The sequence below is a fragment of the Nipponia nippon genome, unplaced genomic scaffold (assembly GCF_047370975.1).
Source record: "Nipponia nippon isolate SJK-2023a ecotype South Korea unplaced genomic scaffold, ASM4737097v1 scaffold_3, whole genome shotgun sequence".
Lineage (NCBI taxonomy): Eukaryota > Metazoa > Chordata > Aves > Pelecaniformes > Threskiornithidae > Nipponia > Nipponia nippon.
This window is the reverse complement of record NW_028262347.1, coordinates 16,446,526-16,471,942: the sequence shown is the minus strand read 5'-3', so window position 1 is coordinate 16,471,942 and position 25,417 is coordinate 16,446,526. Positions and strand designations below refer to the sequence as shown.

Sequence of the window (25,417 nt, the reverse complement as noted above, 5' to 3'; positions counted from 1 at the left end):
AATAAAGCCAAAGGAACTACTTATGCTTTAAGCAAAATATGGAAAGTTCATTAGAGAGAAAATAACATTACCATTGGATTAAAATATGACACTTTTGTCTTGGAGAATGAGGCCCAATTTTTAATGTTGGCAAAGGAGGATGACAAAACTCTCCCTGCTCTGAAAGGCAACGTGCAGGATTTTGTGTCTGTGCTCTTTATGGTGCAATGCCATCAGATGAACACACATCATCCAGGCCAAGATTGCTGGCTTTCAGGGCACAATAACTCTTAAGTACATATTAAAAGGGAATTAAAATACTTAAGTGTAATAAAAGAAGTGTGAGTAAAAAATTAGAGGGATGTGAATATGGCACCAAACATTTTATTGGAAATTTCCAGCTTCTCTGCACGATATGGTGCCATAACAGCACTGGGTGCTCCTGCTTATTGTGTGCTCTATACAGAGGAGCAATAACTTTCAATGACCCATACCCTAGCAGGGTGTTATCTCTGCCTGAGTCACTAAGCAAAATTCAGACCCGCTTTTTCCACAAGTCTTGATAAATCTGAGCAATCCAGAAATATCATTGTCAATGGAACTGACCCAACCTTACTGCCCTTTGCAAACTTATGTTTACTGCCTGATGCTTCTTAACTAAACTTACTCATCCTCACACCCATTTTGTGCATCACCACTGAATTTGACCCAGTAGCATGGCTGATTTGATTTGTGCCTCAGGGTAACAGGAAAAAAAATTTGCTGTAAAGAAAACAAGGTACTAGAAAGTGTAAGAAGCTGGACATGAAATGACATTATACTTCCTGCTGGCATCAGTGTCCTGAGTCTGTGAGTACAAATGACACCTCTGCTTTCCATGAAGATCTCTCAGGGCCACTCGGTTTTTGTTTTCTTTCTTGGAGGTCCCCAGTAGGGGCTTCAAATCTTCCTGAGGATGCCCTCCACAGGCTGTGGTCCCTGTCCTTCCTCCAAAACAGGAGAGAGGAACTGGCACCCACCAGCAGTGCCTGCCCTGACTGACTACCGCACTTACTGCTGAGCAAACTATAACATGTTTCTTTTACCCACTGAGCTGCCCAAGTAGAGCAGTGTTGTATTTGAAAGGGTTGGAAGAACTTGAGTTTGGAGTGTTTTGCACTAGAAGCATCACAGCAGATGGTATTGTGAGAGATATTTTGCTTGAAGGTTTTGGGCAGAACCTGTCAGCGGGTTGACCAGCTGGGCAGCAGAAGACAGGACACGGCCAGAAAGCTGCACATGAGAACAGAAGCTTTATACAGCACATGGCGAAGGAAAACATTGGGCAACACTAGAAATCGACACGAGCTAATGCTGTTATCCACATTCTCAGCCAGCTAATCTCCCAGTATCGATACTGGTGTTTATCTAACACTAAAGAAAGACGTGGAGCTCTTCACAAGACAAGTAAAACGCATCTCAGGCAGAACTGTTTTCTCTGTAAAAAATATCTTCTCTCGGCAGTCATAGCCGCGCAGACAATTTGTTATTGCTTTATCTCCCTCCAGCCACTTGTTCCTCCCTCCCCATCCTGGCCAGGGCGGGAGGCAGCACACATGAAGTCCTTCAGAGCTCAGCTCACCAAGCGGCTTTCAAGAGCTGTGGGTAGTTTTCAGCTGCCATGAAAACAAGAGGAAGCTGAAGGTACTTGAGACTTGGCAAGGGATCAGGCTGTGACTGATTTGCAGCACTGAACTCTGTGTTTCTGGGGCTGCCTGAGAGACAGAACAATGAGAAATTTTCATTTCCTCCTCTTCTGCTCTGCCTTGGCAGAAAAGGCCACACTTTCCCGGTTGTTTATGGAGTTTCGCTGGTGTTTAAACACCCAGTGTAAAGACATCAGGGGTTTGCACAGCTGAACTTCTGTGACGTGGGACAGAGGCAACCTGCCCCCTGTATGACCCTTGTGCATGAAACCTCTTCTGCACCATCAGGAGAAAATTGTCTTAACATTACTGCTGCAAACACAAAGGCCAAAGTGTTTATTCCCTTCGTCACTCCATGTAGCACCTTATTGCTTCAGTGAATTAGTCGAAATAATCCAAGATTAAAGCACTTACAGGTGGATGTGATGAAGTCAAAGACAAGAGTCTACTGACTTCATTAGAGCCAAGGGTCCCTCCTGCATTTAAACCTCGTCCTAAAAAAGCTGTCCTACTGCTTTACATTGCAGCTTCTCATGACATATCATGAATACAAAGAATTAAGAATATATTCAACACTTCGAAGTTGTTTTAAAGCTCTTCTATGACCACACCATGCCTGCACTTTGAGGAGGAAGGCCAAAACCTGTTTAATTGTTTTATGGTTTGAGCTGTTCTACATCTTTTTAAATGTTTGTTATTTTAATGGTAAAAGTAATTTTTGTGTCAGTTGTACAAACTGCAGCAAATCCCTTAAGCCTAACAGCTGTTACCAAAACCAGGGGTTTGCTGTTACAGAGAAGGTTCTCTCGACAGTTTAGGAAGTGACCTGGGATCTTTACTGACTGGGGGAGCTTATGGTCTTGGTTAGAAGTGTAGCTCCAACTTTCAAAAGCACCTGACTTCCATACTTTCAGGGAATCTGCAGCAGGGACAGATATTGGGGTCCTACTCGCTCCACTATTTCTTGGTTTAATCATTGACTGAAGTATGTGCAAACCATCTGAGAGCTCATCAAACTCCTCCTGCCTCTTCTCTTCCTAGACCCACGTGTGTGACTGTCCCTCTGGAGTACACAGGGTGCCCTCCCTCATGCCATGTCCTTTCACCAGATGAGAAAAACTCTTTCTTCAGGGGCAGGGTCTGTGATTTCAAACCCCCAAAGGCTAAGGCAAGCCCTGGCTTCCAGCTCAGAGGAGTGCCCTAAGGAGCCTGGCAGCCCACGGCCTTCCTGATAGCATGGGTACCAACGGCTGAAGCGTTTCTAGGTGTTCGTGGTAGCATGACCTAAGGTAAGGGTCCTAAGAACAGTTTTCATGAGAGAACTTTGATGCTATGGTGTCCTCAGCACTTTAGCACTGAGGGTTTACTGTTCTCCTGAACACAGGCACCTGCTACCAAAGTTGCAGCCTGAGGCATCAAAATGTTATTTCAACTATCTCCTTAGGTGGTTTTAGGTATCTCAGGGAAATGTTTACAAAGGCTCACTTTGGCCTAGACAGGATGATTTCCCTCAGTTCCTCCATAGGCAGTGGAGGGGAGCAGGATCCTGCAGGACAGCCTAACCCACCTATACCACATTCGTGCCCCAACACTTGGCCGCACACATGGTCTGCACCTTTCCACCGGCTGTCACGGAATGTCGCAGCGTCAGCTCCACCAAGTCAGAGCTGGCCTTTGGAAATCCCTGCAAAGGCTATTTTTGGCAATAATCTGAACATACAGGAATTACTTCTGGAAAGACAATTTAGGGCGCCTTAAAGGTGATTGGGAGGAAGGTTCACAGTGGCACACCTTACTCAGAGCTGGCACACCCAGCAGCCCCATCTCCCTTACCACTGGCTCATGCTCCTTCAGAAATGAAGGGTACCATAGCTGAGCTCTGGTCACCACTTCCCACTGTGCTCAACAGAAACCTGGCAGATGCACAGCACAGGATTGCAACAGACAGTCCCTATTCATCTCTATTTTCCCATATTAGTCTCTGCAGACCAATCAGAAACAGTTCACCAAACAAAGTTAAGCAATATCACAGAGAACTTTAAGAAATGACTCTTATCATCCCTCCTGAGGATAGGCTCAATGGTCAAGGCCACAGAGAAATCTTCCTTTTCATGTAAAAGTTAACTGAAGTTAGTTATTAAAGTGCTGCCAGTATTTAGGGAGGTTCTCAAATGAAGAACAGCACAAGATAACTGCACTGCCTCTGAAAATTTTGAGGATATATTTTTCCATAAAGTCTTGGTGTGATTTCTTCTGAAGAACTTCCTGTAAGACACATCAGGTACGATTTTGATTTGCCAGTCTGGATATGGGCTATGTGAAGTAATGCTTATAAATTAAATGCTTCTAGTCATGTGCTGTATTTCTTGTAAAATTTAAAAGCTTCTCTTGTGGAATTTTTTTGTGTTTTTCAAATGTTTATATTGCAGAGGGATAGAGTTTGTGAGTGTCTATAAACAGACTGAAAAGTGGGATGAAGCATGTTAATATTTAATTATTCAGTTAAAGTTACCAGACTTTTGTGTACTTAGTCAATATTTAGGGTAAATTAATAAAGGGAAAAAAGTACTCCTTTGTTAATTCCCTCAACAAAATGACACACATCAAAATGTGCATTACCAAAGGTTCACAAATGTGGGGGATTAGCAGTGGAGTTGGAGTTTTTTGCATGTGAGAGATGGCAATGCTGTTCATTGCTGGCCATGAGAACAGGATCAGAGGCCCTATGGAATAAAACTGAACCAGAGTGTTATCTCTGGGGTTTCAGTTCAGACCTAGTCTTGGTCAACAGCGAGTGAAAGTTTTCACCACTTGGTAGCTATGTGATGTAAGCTTGGTCTGCTCTCCTCTTCGCCGTGGGTGGGTGGACACTTTATAGAAATCATCAGAAGAATTGCACTAATTGGTCGTCTCCCACAAGGAGTCCAAGGACTTAATGACGGGAGCACTCTGGGAAGGCAGTGTGGGTTACTGGAGTAAGGACCTCTCTTTTCGGGGGTTTGCAGAGGATGTTAGCATCCACTGTGCTGGCACTCATGACAATATCCCCATTTTCTTTAAGATGTCTAAAATCTGTAATGGTGCTGACAGCCGAAAAAGCAGCCCTATATAGAGGGCATCTTATCTTTCTAAACATATATGGGAAGAAAATGAGAGTGAGTAAGAGGAAGGCAATACTGGCTGAAGTCATGGTAGCTGATAGCTGCTGACAAAGCCCATGGAAGAGGGAATGAGACGAGAAAAGCTCGACTAGCAGGTGACTTGCAGCACTGGTCATCTAGCTGCAGCAAGGGGCCGCACCGTATGGTCTTGTTTACCTGCCAGAAAACAGGTTGAAGGCACCTTATACCACACTTCAGGTGCCCAGGCTGGCTTGGTTAAACTTAATTTAAGTAACGCCACGTGGCACCACAGTCTTTAAAGCAGACTCAGGCTCACATGGTTCAGCTTGAGGAGACCCTCGGGGGGAGGCTCCAGGTCTCCTGCAGCTCTAAGCTGTCGACCCAAAGCTAACCTGGAGGTGAGTCAGTAAATTAAGATTCCTATCAGGAAGGAAAAAACACATGTGAATTACTTACACCTTCAACAAGACCACCACTGACAAACCAAAGGAGACTGGGAGAGTTGTAAAGAGGCATACTGTACATTCCCTGAGATCGGGGCATTAAATTTGGCCCGAGGAAAGAATAAAGGCTGGGCAAGGGGCAGGAGTGACACCTAAAGTACTCAGAAAAGCTACAGCAGCTGCAGCACTGAGGGAAATATGAAATGAAAGAGTAATCCATGCACTTTTATTTTTATGGCTTATGAACATTTCAAAGGGTACAAATAGTACACCTTGTGCCCAACAATGTAATGAACAGAACTATTCAACAGGGCTTTCAGCAATATTCCTTTTTGCAACATCAAGTTTAAAAGACTGATACACAGACTAGGAAACAGAGCAATTTTAGAGTCTTTGATAGATAAAACTTCATCTTGCAAATCTAAGTACACTAAGATTTATCAGAGAAGGAACTAAATTAACCAATTTTTTCATTGAAATTTCATCAGCCTCAGGTTTGGGGCTCTGATCCCAACAGAGGGAGGGACAGTAGTGTACAGTTACAGGATTGGAGTATGATTTTAACTGACTTTGGATCAGGATCTTGAATGTTTGAGTATTAGTCTGTTAGAATAATTACCCATCAGTTTTTGGAAAACATTACAGATCTAATTTTTTTAAGTTAAAAGAGATAGTAAAAATGTTTAACCCATTGCCAAAATAGTGAATCCTTTGTGGAAAAATAGTGTATCAACAAAACCAGCATATCTAAGAAGTTCATCTGATATTATTTGCACTTCTACACATCCATAAATTTCCCCAGAATGAACTAGGAGGAAAAAAAATCAAATCACTTGAAATAGGTCAATAATGGGCCCCAAGCTGTACCAAAGTTTCAGGATGGGATCACTTTTTAATGCCAAAAATGTCACAGATGTAAAGCTTTCCATCTCTTCATAACTATGCAAACTGCTTTGTGCCACTTGAAAATCTGTCCTGTGATCTCTCCAAATATAGAGTACACACAAGTCTGAATTAGAAATGCACGTAGGCTATTTCAGCGCGAGTCAGGCAATAGACCTGGGCGAGGAACTAGTGTTGGCTGGGCGTCTCTCATGAGACCACCAGCAAGCACCAAGGCACTAAGGAGCATTTGAAATTGCAAGGGGAGAGAAAATGAAGAGAAACACTCTATTATCAGCGTCACAGAAGACTTTTTGCATCTTATAGTACATCTTCACATCCGAGTCAAAAGAGAATAGGATAGAATAGGATAGAATAGAATAGAATAGAATAGAACAGAACAGAACAGAACAGAACAGAATAGTTCAGTTGGAAGGGACCTACAATGATCATCTAGTCCAACTGTGACTACCAAGAGCAAGTCCCACAGCTCCTGTCTAGGACTAGTATTGTATTAAATATTTAATGGTGGCTACAGCAGACATAAAGGTTTTTAGATAATACATTTATTTAGGTGACTTTAACATGGGAAGAATGTGAAGCATCGAAAGAAACATAACAGCACAGTGGGCAGCACAGTGATGATATCAATGAATTGCTGCAAAATAGCCAGTGTTATTGACTGAAACGAATCTTGAATCTTCTCATGTGTAATGCGGGCTTCGAGGGTCATTTCTGGAGTGACCAAGGGCAGTTTCTATTCAGCACAAACATGTCAATGTGGGTTGGGACATGGCAGAAAGTAGTATTTAGGTCAGACATTGCAAGAACTCTTTGTGAGCATGAAACAGAGGAGAAGCAGCCCAGACAACCTGTGGAAATAAATCTTACAAATAACTTAACAAGGAGCACCACCGTCTTTTTTTACTACTGAGCCTAACCTCCTTGTCACAGACCCAGGCCAAAAGGTTCAGTGCTGTCTCCGAGTCCAGGAGAGGACGGCTGAGCCCTGCCTTGGCTCTGCCTTTCCCCTCATGTGTTGGTGGGTTCCAGCGAGCTCCCAGCCCTGCCGGCAGTGCCACAAAGAGAAACCGCTTGGGATCCACTTGTTTGTTCTTCAAGGAATTAGTCTCCCTTGAGGGAGGCAGTGTTTGGTTGTAGATGGCTGACTCGGAGATAAATTAACTCAAAGTCCATCTTGTCCACTTTTTGGCTGCATCTTTAGAAAGAAATACTTCATGCTCCAGCAAAACACTGCCCTGCAGTGGGAGGAGGAGGAGGGCAGGAGATCCCCTTGGCAAAGTGAAACGGGTGTCTCAACCATCTCTCTTTTGATCTTCAAAGGTGGTAACGCTCAGTTTCAAGTTCACTCATCTATGCTACGACTACCCGCCCTACAGTACATAAGGAGCTAACCCTGTTCTTCATTTCAGGTTTTTAAGTGACTAAGGCCAGAGAGAAACACACAGAAGTCGCTGTCCCCGCCTGACGTTTCAGGAGAAATGGTTGAACCTGTGGGCAACCAGTATGTTATAGCCAGACCTGTGTACTCAGAGAATTTGTTCAATGAAGAGCATGAGAAATTGCACAGATACCATAAAACCTTTTGGGATCACCTGAAACTATATTTTCGGTAAGGAGATTTCTTTTTTTTTTTTTAAGTACAGCTCTAAGAAACAGCCTGCACTGCTGCTCTCAGACAGCATGAACTCCATCCTGACAACTTCCACCTCAGATTCCAACAAAGAAAAGGAAAACTCATTAACCAAATGCAATGTCAGATTTTTCTAAAGAATTTTAGCTGCTATTACCCTTAAAATACCCTTCCTACATTTGTATCCCAGGCAGCTTCTCTTTTCCTGGGCACTTGGCAACGCAGTCTCCAGGGAGAGCTTATTGCAACCTTTCAATACTTAAAGGGGGCTTATAAGAAAGACGGGGACAGACTTTTTAGCAGGACCTGTTGCAACAGGACAAGGGGCAATGGTTTTAAACTAAAGGAAGGTAGATTCAGAGTAGGTTTAAGGAAGAAATTTTTTACGATGAGGGTGGTGAAGCACTGGAACAGGTTGCCCAGAGAGGTGATAGATGCCCCATCCCTGGAAACATTCAAGGCCAGGTTGGATGGGGCTCTGAGCAACCTGATCTAGTTGAAGATGTCCCTGCTTATTGCAGGGGGTTGGACTAGATGACCTTTAAAGGTCCCTTCCAACCCAAACTATTCTATGACTATGATTCTATGAAAATTTTGGCTGGAAGGGACCTCTGGAGGCCACTGGGTCCCCCTTGAAGCACAGCTGTCAGAGCAGGTTGATGAGAGCTGTGTCTGGGTGAGATTTTGACCTCTGGCAGCCTGAACCTGAATGCTTCCCCCTTCATTCCCCCTCCAAAGACAGGCTGCGACTCAGCCGAGACGTTCACTGATGGAGATCTGGCCTCTTGTGTCTTTACAGCTGCTCCCCACAAAGGGTCAAAAAAATTGCCTTGGGTTTGTTTCCCATCTTCTCGTGGCTGCCAGCATACCGCTTCAGGGAGTGGATCCTGAGTGACATTGTCTCTGGCATCAACACGGGGCTCGTGGCTGTCCTGCAAGGTACGGCTGGGAAATGTGTGCTCTGACACAGCCTGCAAGGAGGTGCAAAAGGACTGCTGGCTTCAGCCTGTAACATACACATCATCTTCCCTGGGTCTCTGTCCTTGCAGGTCTCGCCTTTGCTTTGCTGGTGAACATCCCCCCTGGTTATGGACTCTATGCAGCATTTTTCCCTGTTCTGGTCTATTTTATCTTTGGCACATCTAGACATATCTCAGTGGGTAAGTTCAGGCAAAGCAACCGTCCTCATCGCTGGTGAAGAAGTACGTGCTGCCCTCTTAGGTCTAATGAACGCCTTGTGCTGCTCAGGTCCCTTCCCTGTCCTGAGCCTGATGGTGGGAGGAGTTGTCGTCAGGCTGGTCCCCGACGACAGTGCTGGAAATGGCACATCCACGAATATCTCAGCAATAAATGAAGAGAGGGTGATGGTAGCTGCGTCTGTAACCTTCCTTTCTGGGGTTTTTCAGGTTGGTAAACATATCTGTGTGTGCCTATATGCGTCTATATGCATGTATATGAATAGATGGATGGTAGACTGGCCTTCTCCTTTGGTTTCTGCTAGTGTAGTCACCACAGTAATTTCCTTCCCATTCCTACGTAACTGACCTTGGCTCACTGATTAGGAGACATCCGCCCCCCTCCAGTGACCAGGCACTGATTCATGCTGTGAAATCCCTGGCTTCACCCAGATCTGAGCCTACAGCCCACACAACTGCACCCCACCTACAGCAAAAAACAATCTGCTGGATAGGAAAAAAGTAGTTGTGAGAGTAATGTGAATGACGCAGACGCACCAAGGGGAATAAAAACTCTATCTCATAATAGTACAGTACTTGGATTTTTCTTTTCAGGAAAAACAATTCCTCCTTCTTTCCTAATATAGAATTCCTACAGTTCCTTCCTTCCTAATATATTAACATATTTGTACTTCATGAAACACTGGTACCATGTAAAAAGATGGGTACCGAAAACCCTAAGACTAAGGATGTTTATTTTAGCTATAAAATAAGAACAGGTTTTAACTGCTCTAGCAATTACTCTCATTAGTCTTATGCCCCCTATTGCTAAATCTCGACTTTTATTCCAAGTCTGGTGACAGTATTTTCCATAAGCACTGGATGTATGGGGTTAGGTGAAAATCTTTGTTTCCATTAAATATGGTTCTCTTTGTTGCAGAGCTTGCTTAAAAGCACGAATAAATTCAACTGATGTATGGTCATTTTGTGTTTCAGTTGCTTCTGGGAATTCTCCAGTTTGGATTCATCGTTATTTATCTATCACAATCATTAATCAGTGGTTTCACAACTGCTGCGGCTATCCATGTTGTGGTATCTCAGCTGAAATTCATGTTTCAACTACCTGTCCCTGGCTTTAATAAACCATTTGGCATCATCTATGTAAGTGCTAAGTGTTCGTTAGTTGCTAATGCTATTGAACCCTGTGATTCATATCTGACCATACATCACAAGGCAGTAATAACAGAACTCAGCATAAAAACAGCCAAGCAGGAGGAAACACAAGAGAACAACATAAGAGATGTGTTATTAGTACATGACCAGTCTTTAAATTTATTGCCAAACACCAAGTTACACCCCACTGGTCTAGTTAGATAATATTTCCTATTGTGTGTTAGCATATTTTAATTAAGCGTTCAACTTTGCCTCAAGCATTTAATTATTCATTTTTACTGGATTGATATTATATATCTTTTATGTGGCTATCATTCCATGAGAGCTGTCAGATGAGAAAGGAGGAAGGAGAAGGACAGGAAGAAGGAGTGGAGAGAGGCACCTGCTCAGTAATTCCCATTGCTCACGTTTCCTATCGCACACGTATGTGTTGCTCCAACCCTCCCTTGGGGGGTGGCCAGGAGGAGAGGGTCGAGAGCCAGTGGGAAGGGTCTTTCACGGATGCTTTCATCGTTTGCATGATGCACATGCACATTCATTGGGGCTTGCAATCCACATCATGCCACAGGGAACAAATCCCAGCTGCCGTAATCCTTAGAGCGATTCAGATACAGGCCCTTCTGGAAGGGATAATGCTACTATGCCAGGACGTTACTATTTCTAAAGCACCACATGTTTCTTCCTGATTTTGCAGACTCTGGAGAGCGTTTTCAGCCAGATCACAAAAACAAACATCGCTGACCTTGTCACATCCATTCTTGTCTTGCTTATCGTATTCGTGGTGAAAGAAATGAATGATCGATACAAAGCAAAGTTACCAGCTCCCATCCCGATCGAACTCCTTGTGGTAATGGTCACTTCTCTTTGATTTTGCAATTGCTCCATCACTATAGTGACACAGGAAGCAGCCTTTTAACTATTTCTTTTCCTGTTCTGCATTAAACGATGGGTTATCATTTTACCTATAAGGAAAAATCGACAGTGTTCATGAGCTATTGTGAGATGTTTTACCTCTACTTAGTTGTTCTTAACTGAGTACATCTATAGTAAGATGTTATAAACTATGATTTTTTTCCTTGGATGAAACTGGCTGCAGCACCAGCCGGCTGCAGTCCCACAGCTGGGGCCGCTCTGCACCGCACCTGCAAGCAGCCACTGAAGTCCTGGCCATCCGTGGTTGAGCACAAAACAGTTTTGCCTTCCAGCAGCAGAGGGTTTTGCCCCCCTCCCGAAACAGCAGAGGGATGGGGGAAGCCTCACACAGGCAGCAAGCTCCTAAAGTCCTGGAAGATGTTGTTATAGATGCGGGTAGTGCTTTTTTTCCCCAGAGTTATTACAGCACCTTGTTAGAAAACATCTGGTTTTGGGTGGGATGTTCTCTGTCGTTAGTGAGATATTCTGATACATTCTCTTTGTGATTTATGAACATAAAGCCATACGTGTAAGGTGGCTCAGGAATGACATCTGAACAGCAAAGAGATGTGCAGACTTGGGGCATAATTCTGCCACTAGTGAAGAGACTGGAGGGCATGTGGGAGAGGGAAGGAAATGTTTTTTAATAGTTTCTTCATACTCTTGCTTGACTGTGCCTAATGGAGATGGGGTTTATTATCTTTCAGACAGTCTTAGCAGCACTGGTTTCCTATTTCCTTAACTTTGAAGAAAAATTTAATGTAGCTGTTGTTGGAAAATTAGAAGAAGGGTAAGTGATTTGCTTAAAATTCACCAGTGGAGTAAAATGTTCTCTCCAGTTTGTCAGTGCTAAATCGGTTCAGCTCTGCTTTTTGATTAATATCATCTGCTTCATCTTCTTTCAGTAGGTAAATAAATATTTCACTCTCAACAATATGAGAACACGCTTTCCATAGATAAAAATTACTCACTAGAGCACATCTACACAACAAAGAATACACTATGACATGAAATAATTGCATGCTTCATTTTCTAAGACAGCTGTTGAGCAGGAGGTTACTATTTGTCCCTTTTACTGAGCTACTCACTCCTGAACCCCTTCATTTCCCTCAAAGTACATGCATGGTTCAGCAGCCACCACCAGCCCTGGGAAGCCACCATGACACCATACAGTCCTCCCGCCTGGTCCCCTGCGACCGGCCGCCAGCATCTCCCCAGGCACTGTTATCCTCAGGAGGCCTCAACGTCTGCTCCTCCAGGAGTATATCCATACAGAGAATATATATTCATATATAGAGTATATCCAGCTATGCCAGAATTTTGTCCTGAAGAATTAATAGGCACACATCAAGTTAAAAAGAGGGAGGAAGACATTTACTAACTAGGATAGCAGAGTGCAGCCAATTACTCACCAGGGCACTCTCAATTGCTTCTTGTAGCCTCGGAGGTGTTAGTGGATGAAGTTTGCAGAGGAACAGCTATTTCTGCTCAAGAGTCTCCATTCTTCAGATTTCAGGTCATTGGGGGGAGAAAAAAAAAAGCCGAGAAAGGAATTCTCCCTAGGATCTGCAAAAGCCCCTGATCAAAGGAGCAGAAAATGGTAAAGCTAAAGCACCTAGCAGACAGCCTGAGAGACTAGTCAATATTACCTGAGCTACTAAATATTTGTTCAGCTGTCTGAAGTGCTTCATTGAATCATGCAGGGATTTTTCTTTGGTCACAATTAAGTGAAACCCTTCTGTGTGCAAATTGCTTGTGCAAGGGCCCCAGCGTCACATCAGATCTTACCTCCATGCATAACTAGAAGGCAGAACTGTGCATGCACCTCAGACAAAATAAGCTGTGGCTGGTCCTGGCCAAGCAAATGAACCTGCTGAGACACAAACTGAGTCCAGTGCAGATAAACAGAGTCCCTATCCCAATCAGGGATTCCCCAAAGTTTTACAGGGTTCAGATCCACAATTATGTGCTGCACCTCACCAAAGTGCCCAAAGTGCTAAGACACTATGAGCTGGACCACTGCCTTGCTTGCTTGCTTGACAACTTGTCTCCTTGGGCATATCCTTAATGAGCAGAGTTTTTTGTCTTTCAGATTTCAAGCGCCTGTTGCACCTGATGTAGGTATCCTCCAAAAATGTGTCGGTGACAGCATTTCCATCGCAATCGTTGGGTTTGCAGTAGCCTTCTCTGTGGCTAAAGTGTATTCCATCAAGCATGACTACCCAGTAGACGGCAACCAGGTAGGTGGATAACACAGGAGTCAATACAGTGCATTTGTCAACGGGAAATAAGTCATTTTAGGAATACTTTGCCTTGTGAATAACTGTCATGAACTAGCTTTTAAGAACAATCTCTTTTGTTTTTATTTCAGGAACTAATTGCTTTTGGGCTGGGTAATATAGTTGGTGGATCGTTCAAAGGATTTGCCTCCAGCACTGCTCTGTCAAGATCAGGTGTGCAGGAGAGCACAGGAGGCAAAACACAGGTACAGAAAACAGATCATGATGGTGTCTAATGCAAGAAAGCTCTCTTTTTTTGCTGGATGACCATAATGCCTTCGGGCACTTATTCATGGTGGAATTGTTCTCTCATGCAGATTGCTGGCATTATCTCAGCTTTCATCGTCTTGATTGTGATCTTGGCCATTGGGTTTCTCCTGGCACCATTACAGAAGGTATTCACTGGTTTCACCTAGTGCTTCCTCCTGCTTGCCAAAAACAGGGCTGCTCTAGGAGTCACTGGGAGCATCCATAGGCTTCAGCGGGAGCCAAAGAGGATTTTGCAAAGCTTGGTTCTTCTTCCCAGATCATGACAGAGAGGACCACTACATCTGGTCCTTCAAAGGGAACGCAAGCGCCCAAACACCAAACATCACAGCACCAGCTTTTAGGTGCCAAAAATAAGTGGGATTGCAGCCCAAAGTCAGACACCTGCACTGCACCATGGCTAGGGAGACTCCAGTGCGATAGATGGGGCACCCTGACTCGCAGCAGTGACACACCTTGAGGAGTTGCCTGGCCTTTCAGCTGCACTTTGGCCCTATTTGTATGACCTTCTAAGTCTTAATGTTCAACATTTGCTTTGCTTTCTTTAAAATTCAACATATATTTTGGTCTTTTTAACAGTCAGTCCTTGCATCTTTGGCTCTTGGCAACTTGAAAGGAATGCTCATGCAGTTCAAGGAAGTAGGCATCCTATGGAGAAAGGACAAGTATGACTGTGTAAGTTGAGTCTCACAAGCATTCAGGAATGAAGTAGTCTGGGAAAGTCATTTATTATGCAAATTCATTTACAGGTTATCTTTATTTTTATATCTGCCTTATTTCATTGAATGGAAAGTACAATAGTGGTATGCCTTTTTCACTCTTGTACCCCTTGCTCATGTTTTCCATTTTGTCCCACTTATTTTGAGTCAATTCTCTCTCCTAACTTCTCTTGGCAATGTTAATTTTCATCTATTTCATCAAAATCTATTAAAATACCGTTCATTATATAAATCAAATATAGAAAGAAGTTACAGAAAATGTCTAAATACCCACTGCATTAGCTACATATTCAGGGACACTTTCTCACACTCATGCAGCACATTAGGTGGAGGTTACACAGCAAAAAACCAAGTGACAATCATGGCTCGAAGGATTTACTCCAAATGGCAAAGTTTGTGGCTGGAGGGTAGGACTGCTTACCTCTAACACTTAGAAAATTTAGGCTCTTAGCTTCCTCATCAGCCAATTCCTTGTGTTCTCAAAGGGTTCCAGACCTGTTTTTCCAGCAACCAAACAGTTATTTACCACGTGAAAATGCTTTGAGATCTGTGATTAAAAAATACTCAGTATTATCTAGTCACTTGTGCTTATCAGTCACAGACATTCACAGCACCCGCATTTGCCTGGTTTGATACCCAAAGCACATTTACAACTCTCAGCTTTACCTAGATCCTGATTTACTTGTAACCGTGCCTTTCTGCTGGATTTTGATTGAATGTTTAGTGAACCACCTATAGAATATCCACACTTCGATTATTCTAAGCCTTTATTGTATAGAAATTGTTATCCCTAGAAACAGTCCCTGGTGCTAGTCGGTGAGTCTGGCCCTGTTTTACAAGAAAAAAACTAGGAAACACGAAAGCCCTCACCAAAGGCAGGTGGACAGCCTGGATCAGATCTGAGATCTGCTGCTGCTCCCACCCTGGGCTCACGACCCAGGTCCTTGCCACACTCCTAACTGCTGCCATCCACCTGCTCGTTACAGGTTATATGGGTGGTGACTTTCTTAGCTGCCGTTTTTCTTGGCCTGGATATTGGGCTAGCAACCGCCGTGGCGTTCCAGCTGCTGACCGTGGTGATCCGCTCCCAGATGTGAGTACTTGCTAGACATGATGGCATCTCAGGGCCTCCTGTTATAAATTAACTCCCCCTGTATAGAGAAGGCCAACAGCCCCGTGCCTCGGTCAGGCCAGCAACTGTGTATGGAAAAATCATTTACAGGCAAAACCCCTTGGATGTGGGGTCCCGTTTCAGTCTACCACCACAGCTGAGGTTGCTTTCTCTGATCCTTCTCTTCTGCCAGTTTTCGATACAGGGTACAAATAATTGTGTGTGTGTGGTTTTTTTTGCAGTCCAAGCTGCACTGTTTTGGCTAATGTTGGGAGAAGTAACATCTACAGAAACAGGAAGGATTACAGTGATGTAAGAAATGTTTCTTTTATTACCTTCTGCATTTGTGTTTCTATAGCAGACGTCATTACTGACACGTTTGCTTTATTGCACAGATCTATGAGCCAGAGGGAGTGAAGATTTTCAGATGCTCATCTCCTATCTTCTTCGCTAATATTGAATTCTTCAGAGAGAAACTCATCACTGCCGTAAGTGTCCGGGGCTGTCATTCTGAACATATGAATTGCATGACATGTTAAGGGTGAATACAATTTCCCAACAATGACTAGCTATACAGCCAGTCCACAGTTCAAAGATGAATTTTTCTTGCATTATTAAAATACTGTTTCCGCTACTGTAATCTCATATATATGCACATACCCCTGAGAAAGAGAACACTCTGACTCGTGCTGAACTTATACCATGACAAGGTACATACATATATTTAAAGTCCTTTAGAAAAAAGTACTGCAAACATAGATAATATAAAGAGACATTATTTTATTTTATTAGCATTTATATTATTTACACCCAATAAATGCTAGTTTACTCATCTTGCCCCAAAGAACATAACCTCAACAGTCAGAAGAAAAGCTGAAAGAAATCACACTATCAAAGAGGTCTTAATTTCTTCCATGACAAACTGGGCGAAGGTAGCCTGTCTTTCCGTAACCAGCATGGAGAGCCAGGACCCCTGAGTCCTCACTGTGGCAGAGAGGCCCGCCATCCCCGGGCTGAACTGAACTTACACCCATAACCTCCCCTTCCTGCTGCTCTTAAGGGGGGTCAATAAGCAGCGGCTGCCCTGAGCACTGGTAATGTGCAGCTCATTGTTCACCTGAGGGACTGAAACTGGCAGAGGAACCAGGGAATCCAGCACATTTGGGTCTCCATGTGCTTGGCTTTCACCTCAGAAGAGCCTGAAGGGTTTTTTCTGTGAGCACAGATGCTCACACCACTCTCTCTCCTTACAGATGCAGGCACTTATAACACCTTTCTCCTCTGCCCACTAGATAGACGAGTCAGAAGGCTCGCAGGAATTTAGCGTTTTTGTAACCCTTATTAGCCTAATTTACCTGCCGTCTTATTTTGTTAAAACCAGCTAACAGGTTCAAGAGGCGTATGCAGCCAGCACGATTAACTTTGTTTTTCTCCTTCAAGAAAACAAAATTATGTGTATAGGACCCACGCTGCAGTCAGGTGGCACAGAGCAGATACAACCTGTGAGCCCTCTGATCTCAGTAGCCTGAGTGGCCATCTCATAATGAAGATGAGTAGGACAAGCCCTGGGCTAGCCAGCATGGTACCAGCCTGCTGGAGTTACTGGCCTGTGCTACAGCATCATCACTGCTATAATGCTGTCCATGCTGGTGTCCTAAAGCTAGCACAGATGAACCTGCCTGGTTTGCAGTCATACCTGTAGACTTCTTCCCAACCAGGAAAAAGAGCCCTTGCTTGAATTGGTGAAAAGTGGTGGACAACATCAAGTCCAGACCATGCTCATCATGACTGTAAAGAAAAGCCTCGTGAGATGCTGTGTCCTTCCCCTGGTGTCACTGGGTTTGGGTTTTTTTAATTATTCAAAGTACTGTTTCTGCAGGTCGGCTTCAACCCACTGAGAGTCCTGAGGAAACGCAATAAAGCTCTAAGGAAGATGAGAAAGATGCTGAAGAGAGGAGAGCTGCAAGTGACACCCGTATGTAAGGCAACTCCACCCAGGAGGGTTAAGCAACCAGCTCCCTGGCTTGAAGTGGCAGAGAACTGCCTCACAGCCTCCTGTCCTAATTAGATATGCTATTCCCCAAGTCACTGCTTCATGACATAAACACATTTCAAAAATATGATTTTAAATTGCTTTCACAGTAAGAGACCTATAGCTTTTCCATGGGCAGAGCTTGTATGTCCCCACTGGAGCTTTGTTTGGCATCAAATAGCAAGTTGACATCCCACAGAGGTGGTGTTCCTACTGCATTAATGGTAGGATAAAGCTGGTTTTCTCTCAGCCCAAATCCTGCATGTTTTTTGGTGACTTTAGGGAACAATAAAAGGCCATCATTAACTGATTATGATGATTAAACGATTAATGAGAGGAAAGCCAACAATTCCAATCTCCTCCAGATGAGGGAGAGGCAGAACTTTTTCCAGTGTAAAGTGCAGGTGGGTCCTGCTCCATCTCATAGGTACATCAGCTTTGCATTGCCACCACTATCACCCTTCCATAAGATGCACTACTACCCTGGCTAGGTCTTAAAAAGAAGTACTAATTACGCAATTTTTCTCTGTCAACACAGAAAGGATTGATTTGCATGGTTAACCATACACACGAGTCAGATGAAGAATTAGACAACAACAGGATAGAGGAGCTGGACCAGCCCACCAACATGACAGACTTGCCCATTCAGATCAACTGGGGTGCTGACCTCCCCCCTGGCATCACTGTGCCCCGGGTCAACATCCATAGCATCATTCTGGATTTCTCAGCAGTGTCCTTCCTTGATTTTTCTGCCATGAGAATCCTCCAAAAGGTAATTCTAAATCACAAGGCAAACTGATCATATGAAAGAAAAACATATGAACATAGTTACACTTGAGGGATAGGCTTGAGGGAAGGGATGGCACCCAGAGGGACCTTGACAGGCTTGAGGAGTGGGCCAATGTGAACCTCATGAAGTTCAACAAGGCCAAGTGCAAGGTCCTGCACCTGGGTCAGGGCAATCCCCAGTAACAGTACAGACTGGGGGATGAATGGATTGAGAGCAGCCCTGAGGAGAAGGACTTGGGGATACCGGTGGATGAAAAACTGGACACGAGCCAGCAATGTGCTCTCGCAGCCCAGAAAGCCACTTGTGCTCTGGGCTGCATTAAATGAAGCATGGCCAGCAGGTCAAGGGAGGTGATTCTGCCCTTCTACTCCACTCTCGTGAGACCCCACCTGCGGTACTGTGTCCAGCTCTGGGGTCCTCAGCACAGGAAGGACATGGACCTGTTGTTGGAGCGGGTCCAGAGGAGGGCCACGAAAACGGTCAGCGGGCTGGAACACCTCTCCTGTGAGGAAGGGCTTGAGACAGTTGGGGTTGTTCAGCCTGAAGAAGAGAAGGCTTCCCTTCCAACCCAAACCATTCTGTGATTCTATTCTGCGTTTCTAGCCTGCTTCTTAAAAGTATTCCTATATGGACTGGAAAGTCACTGGCAACTTTTGAGTTTATGTGAATTTTAATGTACATTTTCCATAGAAAATGTTCAGGAAATGCATTAAATAATTGACCTAAATTTTCTTGGAAATAGAGTGTTGGCTGAGGCACCCTTTCTTCACCTGGTAAGATTTTGGGAAGCTTTACAGAAATGAACATATGAAATATGGCTTCAAACACCAGGCTGGGAGTTGGAGGGTTTGAGTTTCATCTCTCCTCCTGCTCTCGCTTCCCAGGATGACCTTGAACAAAGCAGTAAGAACAACATTTTCAAACAGTAGTAGCTAAAGTTAACTATCTAGAGCCACATAGGGTGTGTAAATCTATTTCCATAGGAACTAAACACCCGCCATGTCAGCAGGAACTGTAGTTCTACTCAAATTCCCAGTTGTAAAAATCTCCCCAGAACCTTTTGGAGTCTTAGTTTCATCATGTGTCAAGTACATATAATAAAGCCATACAATTTATAAAAAAAATCCTTTTCACTGCAGGCTAAATGTATTTAATACTGCCCCTCTTCAAAAGGATTGGTCATGCCAGGCCACTGCCATGTGAAGAGATCATCCTGCCTCTAGGTGCAGCACAGTTTGAGTTTAGAGCTGCTTACCATCATCGATCTTAAATATCTTAAAGTGGTTTGTTTATTTGCTGTGGCTAATCACCATAATGGCTGTTATCAGCAAAAATAGCAGTATCTAAATGATGCCTCTTTCTGGTTTAACAGACTTTGAAAGAATTTGTCCGGATCGACATCGACATTTACATTGCAGGGGCACATGGTGAGTACTTGCCTTTCCGTCAGCATCACCACAGATGCCTCGTCCCACTGCCTTCCCCATCCACCACCGAGCATGGCTGCGGAGGGTCACCCCAGTTTTACCTTCCAGTCTTGGATAGCAAACAGATCCAGCTGAGCAGAGGAGTCATCCCTCCCATGCCGTCCCCAGCGGGCTGGGACCACGCACGACGGCTCGTTTTACCTACGGCCACCGCTGTGCTGTACAGCTCTGGGCTGCGAGACACGCTATCGGGCAGCCTGAATTAGGCATTAAATAAGAACCAGGGCTCAAATTCCTTTCTGCCTGGCATTGAGCAGGGCAGTACTGATGGGCATTTATGTCCCATCCTCTCCACATCAGTAAAGAGGAACCCATCTGCTCTAATAAATAAAACAGTGCAGTATACCAGAAATCCCTGTGTTCACCCAGTGGATACACTATTTCTCCATTTTCAAGCCCTGCAGGTCACTTACTTTGTGCTTTGGTTTTGTTCCCCTGCAGAGGGTTTCCTGGACAAACTGGAGAGAAGTGCATTTTTTGACGAGGAGATCAAGCCATCCATGTTTTTCCTCACCATTCATGATGCTGTTTTACACATTTTGCTGAAGAAGGACATAGCCAGCTCCCCCAAATTAAAGCTCGCTGAGGTAACGCTACAGTTTTCATCTTTCACTACCGTAGTGCCTTTACATTATTCACAAGCACCCAAGCCTGCTCTGCGTAGCTAGCCATGTGCTCTATACCATGTCTATATTTAAAAAGTTAATGATTAAAACTCAGCTGGTTTCCAACAAATTTGGAGAGTAAGAGTGGTCCCTGGTCCAGGTGCCTGGCAAACCATTAGTGAAAGGAGTGAATAATTCCCACTGGAGACTGGCCTGGCTGTGGACTTCACTTGAAACCACCTCCTTGGGAAGAGCGTGGTGCAGGGGCAAAATCCTGGCCCCTCCATCAGCAGTCCTCTGTCGTCACCCATCTGGCGGGGACTGCTGCATATGCTGTAGCGGCTCTTGCAAGGCAGACTTGATGCTGCTTGCATGTAGGCTTCCCAGGCCTGTCCACCTTCAAAAGGGGTGCTGAAGTAGTGCAGATAAATTAGGACAGCCAAGTTTGGTGTTGGCCTTTCTGGGAGTGTTCTTAAATCAAGAGCAAGAAAGGATCCCACATATGTTAAATCTGTTTAAAAGTACCAAACCCAGAATGCTGCTCACCTGGAAACTGTCTAATCCCACTTAGCTGAACTGGCTCAGCTCTTCTGCACTCACCTGGAGACCTGGTGGGAGGCATAAAGGGCTGACAAGTGAGAGCTTCCTTCCTTCCAGGTCAACTTCCCAAGCATGTTCCAGAGATTTAAAAAGCAAGACCTTCTTCAATGTGAAAAAGGAAAAAAAGAAAGAAGCAATCCATTTCCTAACCCACAATTTCTTGTGTTCGTTGCAGGAGAAGGGTAGCAGCAACAACTATATCATCATCCCCAGCAACGGACTGCGCAGCCGCGAGTGCACGGTAAGACTCCTGCCTCCGGTAGCGGCACTCCAACTGTAGGAAACGCGGCCCCAAAAGCCTTTCACGGGAACTGCTAGGTCACATAACAAAAGCATCTTCATCCCTGAGCTCTTGTGTCAGCCCAGAATGGAAAGCATCCAGACAGCTTATTGATGGGATTTGACTTAAGGCAAAGCCTTACAGGAGTAAGACACGTGGGGCTCTGCTCACAAGCCTTGCCTTGCGCACCAAGGGTCTGCAGAGGGAAGGTGGGCGAAGGCAATCTTACCAGGCTCTCACCTGTCCACCATGGTTCTCCCATGAGGAGCTCACTGGTATGTGTCCATGTGGCAGAGATGTCATCATTGGTCCCATCTCTCTAAGTGTCTCAGGCAGAAGGGGAGCCTGGAGACAGGGATAAGAGCGGGACACACACAGTCTTTCATCATGGACTTAAAGAGAAGGGCAGTGTCCAGCACACGACAACCCCATAAGGAAAAAATGTCAGACCACAGTCTTCCCACACAAATGCTTTAGAGGAGCAAATTCTTACATATCACTCACCAGAGGGCACCTACCCTGGCTATTCCTTACAGAGGGTGACATATATTTCCTTTTATTTCCTACAGATTCCAACAGAAACAAAATTTTAGATTTGATTTTCTAAACATCATATCCTCCAGCAACACAACATCACTTACAGAAGATGAATGCAGATGCAGTGATGAGCATGAAGACGGAAGGATACTTTTATATACCTTAAGAAGGATTTACTACACATGGTTACGTTCCAAGTTTTGGAATGGGCATGTTAGTCTTTATGTGTCTCTGTATATATAGAAATGTATTTATGTACATACATGGAGGCTAAAATCACACACACATTTTCTTATTTCACACCTTGCTGACAGCCTACCCACAGAGTTGAAGAAGCAGGTAATGTTAACCCTCTTTCCATACGCTTGTACATATCGCTGTATTATTCTGATGGTTTGTAGACAACCTGTACAGTTACTAGAAAATATATAAACATTTGAAATCTTGTAATTTATAACACAGAATAATAGTTAGGGGTGATATTTTATCTTCAGTTTGTATATAACTTGTATAAAGTTTTCCTTATGGTTTGTAAGATACCTAGTAGACCAAGCTATTGAACTTGTTTTCAGCTCACTCCCATGAGCGTAGTGTACGCAGTGACCACTGTATCTGCTGTAAAACATGAAGATTGTTCAGGAAAGACACAGCATTTTCAGATCCAAACATGATTCATTGATTTGGTTTGGGCTGGTACACAGTGCATAAGAGAGGATACATTTATCGTGAACTATTAAATAATGCTTTTGGTAACTCTGCGTTGCTGGCTGCATTTGTCAATATACCATCGAGGTAGTTTGTAATCAATGAGCCCTGGGATGTGTCTCCCGGAGCGTGGGCAGACGCACGGGCCCAGAACTCGGCTCAGGAGGAGCTGTGGGTGCGTAGCTGCCAGGTGGGCAGCCTGAATTGCCCAGGTCTCTTGGACGGAGGCACAGAGGACTTTAAGTTAAAGAGTCTACTTTGATACTCTGGTCTGCACAGCCCAGATGTACAGCTGCCATCAACTCCTGCTGGAAGTCTAAGGCTTGAAGATGAACTACATCACACCTTTCAGAGAAAAAAAAAAAAACAAACCCCAAAAGTGACAGAACTTTTAATTTAGCATAGCAAGTGCTGGAGGTATAAAAATCTTCAGCCCAAAGGAAAACGGAACCATTCCCAGAGTCTGAAAGAAAGAGCAGTCTGAAATCATAAGAGTTTTTAGTTTTCAAGCCTAGTTCTGACTTTCAGCCAAGCTGGGGTGACCAGAAGAGTGCATTTGTACTTGTATTTAAGAAGGGCTGAAGAGAAGGAGAAAGTGCTCTGGGTAAACAAGAACCACAATTTTTGTCTCCGTAGCATGCAGGACTTCAAAACAAAATTTGAAGCAAAACCAGACGGAAATAAGTGGGGAGAAATGCAGCTTGGTTTTATAAAAGGTACATATACACATGCCATGTTCACCTGGTACCTTCCTTTAGAAAACCGAGCTTCCAAAGGGAAATGCCATAGATGTCACCTCTCTGGACCCGAGCAAAGCCTTCCATGCCAGGCTAATGGGCAACTGTTTATGCCGTTGGAGAAGATAGGATGCCTAAAGGCACTGAAAGGTGAAGATGGATTATGCTAAAGAGGAGGTGACAACTAGAAGCTTTGAAAGGGAAGTACCAGGGTGGAGGGAGCACTGATCTGTTAAATATTTTCATTAATTTTATTTTTTTTTAATAAAAATCTGGAGTTATCTGATGAAAGCTGCTAATGAAACCAAGCTGGAATATTAAAGTGAGGAGGCTTTGAATACAGAAAGAATGAGGTGACCTTGAAGGCTGAGGTAAGAGAAGTTCACTGAGAGAACACACTCATGCGTTTGCAGATGAATAACAAGCTGCGGTTCTGCGGTGGGTGATCACGCGCCCAAAATGGCGTGGGAGAGGCGGCCTTGGGTGGCAATCCCAGCGAGATGTTACCGAGCTCTTTCCACAGACGTCAGATGGCTGGCGGGCAGTTGCACGAGCCTGCTGCTCTTCTGAGCATGCCACAGCAGACTTGCTGGCTACCTCAGGTACCTGTCACATGCCAGACAACCAGCACAACAGTACCTGAGAACAGGTACAACCAGGACGTCACCGAATTGCCTTTCTAATGCAGTCTTCCAAAAAAACATAGATTGTATCAGAACAGATTTTCCCAGCAGAATGAGGAAGATATTAGTGCTACTGTGCAATGCACAGGGGACATTTCACTCGAAATACTCCAAACTTCAGGACTGAGCCCTTCGGTTCAAGAAAGATGAAGTCAAACTGCAATTAATGAGGAAAATTGCTATGAGGATCTTTGTGGAATGGAGAGTCTGTATCTAAGGACTGGCAAAAAGAGATATAGATACATCAGGGATTTAACCTAAGAGAGAGGAAAGGCTATGCAAGTAAAAAACAGTATTGTCCTATGAGAAAAAGAAAAAATATACAAATTGGCCAAACATAAACATAAGCTAGATATTAGAAGATGGTTCCTAATTTTTACAATGGTGAGATTCCAAAACATCCTTTCCAGTTAGAATAAGAGGAGCAAAAAACCTAAACCACTTTTAAGATGAGGCTTAAAATATTTATGAAAATCATGATACCACATCATACCAGTGGAATCTGGACTTTCCGACTGGGGCTGTTCCTCCCAGTCCTGTGCTCACGTGCACCTACGCAGACTCAGGCAAACATCCCTAGCAAAAGCAAGTCAGTCTGGTGGAATACCACATACTGCACTTCAACACCAAATTGGATTTGCTGACAGGCTTCAGGTTAAGAAAAAAATATTCTTTTCTAAATTGCGCTTCTCGGAACAATTCATTTCAATATTAACAACTCTTCTGATATAGCACAGTGCCCCAGAGCATAAATCCCCCTTCCAAAAAGCCTCGCCATTTCTTAAATGGACAGGAGACCTAGATAGCCTTAACCACAGAGCCTTGCACTCTCATGGCACACATCCCTACCAGCTACTTGTCATCCTCTTAAATCACCCCGCTCCTTATGTTTTATGTTGACAACAGCATTGTATTTCTGATGTATTATGCGCTTTCCCCCTCCAAGTACAGGTTATTTCTGCATTCAAGTCTCTGTTACTCTAATACTAATATTTCTCTGGGCAGTGTACCCTCATGCAGATTGTAGCACATACATCTTGCTCCATTGTGGGACATTGTGGTGACGCAGATTTACTGGCTTATTCTTGAGACAGGCACTTTTGGAAACCTAGATATTTATTGCTCCTCCATTGGGCACTGTTGCTGCTTGGCTAGAGCAATACCATACACGGCTTTTTAATATTTTACTCAATAGTAAGCTAAAAGGCAAATTTCATACCTGCTTTCTTTTTGGAGAGCTGACAGGTATGGTGTCAATTCATCATGTACCCTGAGCCTCTCTCTCCTCAGCACAGTGCAGATGCTTGGTAACTAAATAACAGGCATTTTATGGCCAGCAAAAGGGGTGGAAAATACAGAAGCCATGGAGCCTGCGATGCTCAAGCCTACTCTCAAGCCTCCTTTTCACTTTTCAGTGCAGATGAGATTGCCTGTGTGAAATCTAGAGACAAAAAATTCAAAGGTCTTGGGCCCAATGGAAAAAGCATTGTAACATAGAAGACTCTATTTTGCTCAATTTCAAACTAAGTTTCTGTTAAGGAAAAAGCATCCTTAAGCACT

At 44.0% G+C, this 25,417-nt stretch overlaps 1 protein-coding gene across 1 annotated transcript; it reads left to right on the top strand.

Moving 5' to 3' along the window:
• The first annotated feature begins 3,815 nt into the window (after positions 1 to 3,815).
• SLC26A3 (solute carrier family 26 member 3) lies at positions 3,816 to 22,373 on the top strand. Its single transcript, XM_087766108.1, has 21 exons — positions 3,816 to 3,945; positions 7,545 to 7,744; positions 8,565 to 8,704; positions 8,815 to 8,925; positions 9,014 to 9,171; positions 9,937 to 10,101; positions 10,808 to 10,960; positions 11,733 to 11,815; positions 13,118 to 13,265; positions 13,397 to 13,510; positions 13,622 to 13,699; positions 14,151 to 14,246; positions 15,277 to 15,383; positions 15,644 to 15,713; positions 15,797 to 15,889; positions 17,281 to 17,376; positions 17,972 to 18,205; positions 19,596 to 19,650; positions 20,152 to 20,297; positions 21,091 to 21,156; positions 21,765 to 22,373. The coding sequence occupies exons 2-21, from the start codon at positions 7,614 to 7,616 to the stop codon at positions 21,786 to 21,788; spliced, it is 2,268 nt and encodes a 755-aa protein (XP_087622234.1). The 5' UTR covers positions 3,816 to 3,945; positions 7,545 to 7,613; the 3' UTR covers positions 21,789 to 22,373.
• Positions 22,374 to 25,417: the final 3,044 nt, after the last annotated feature.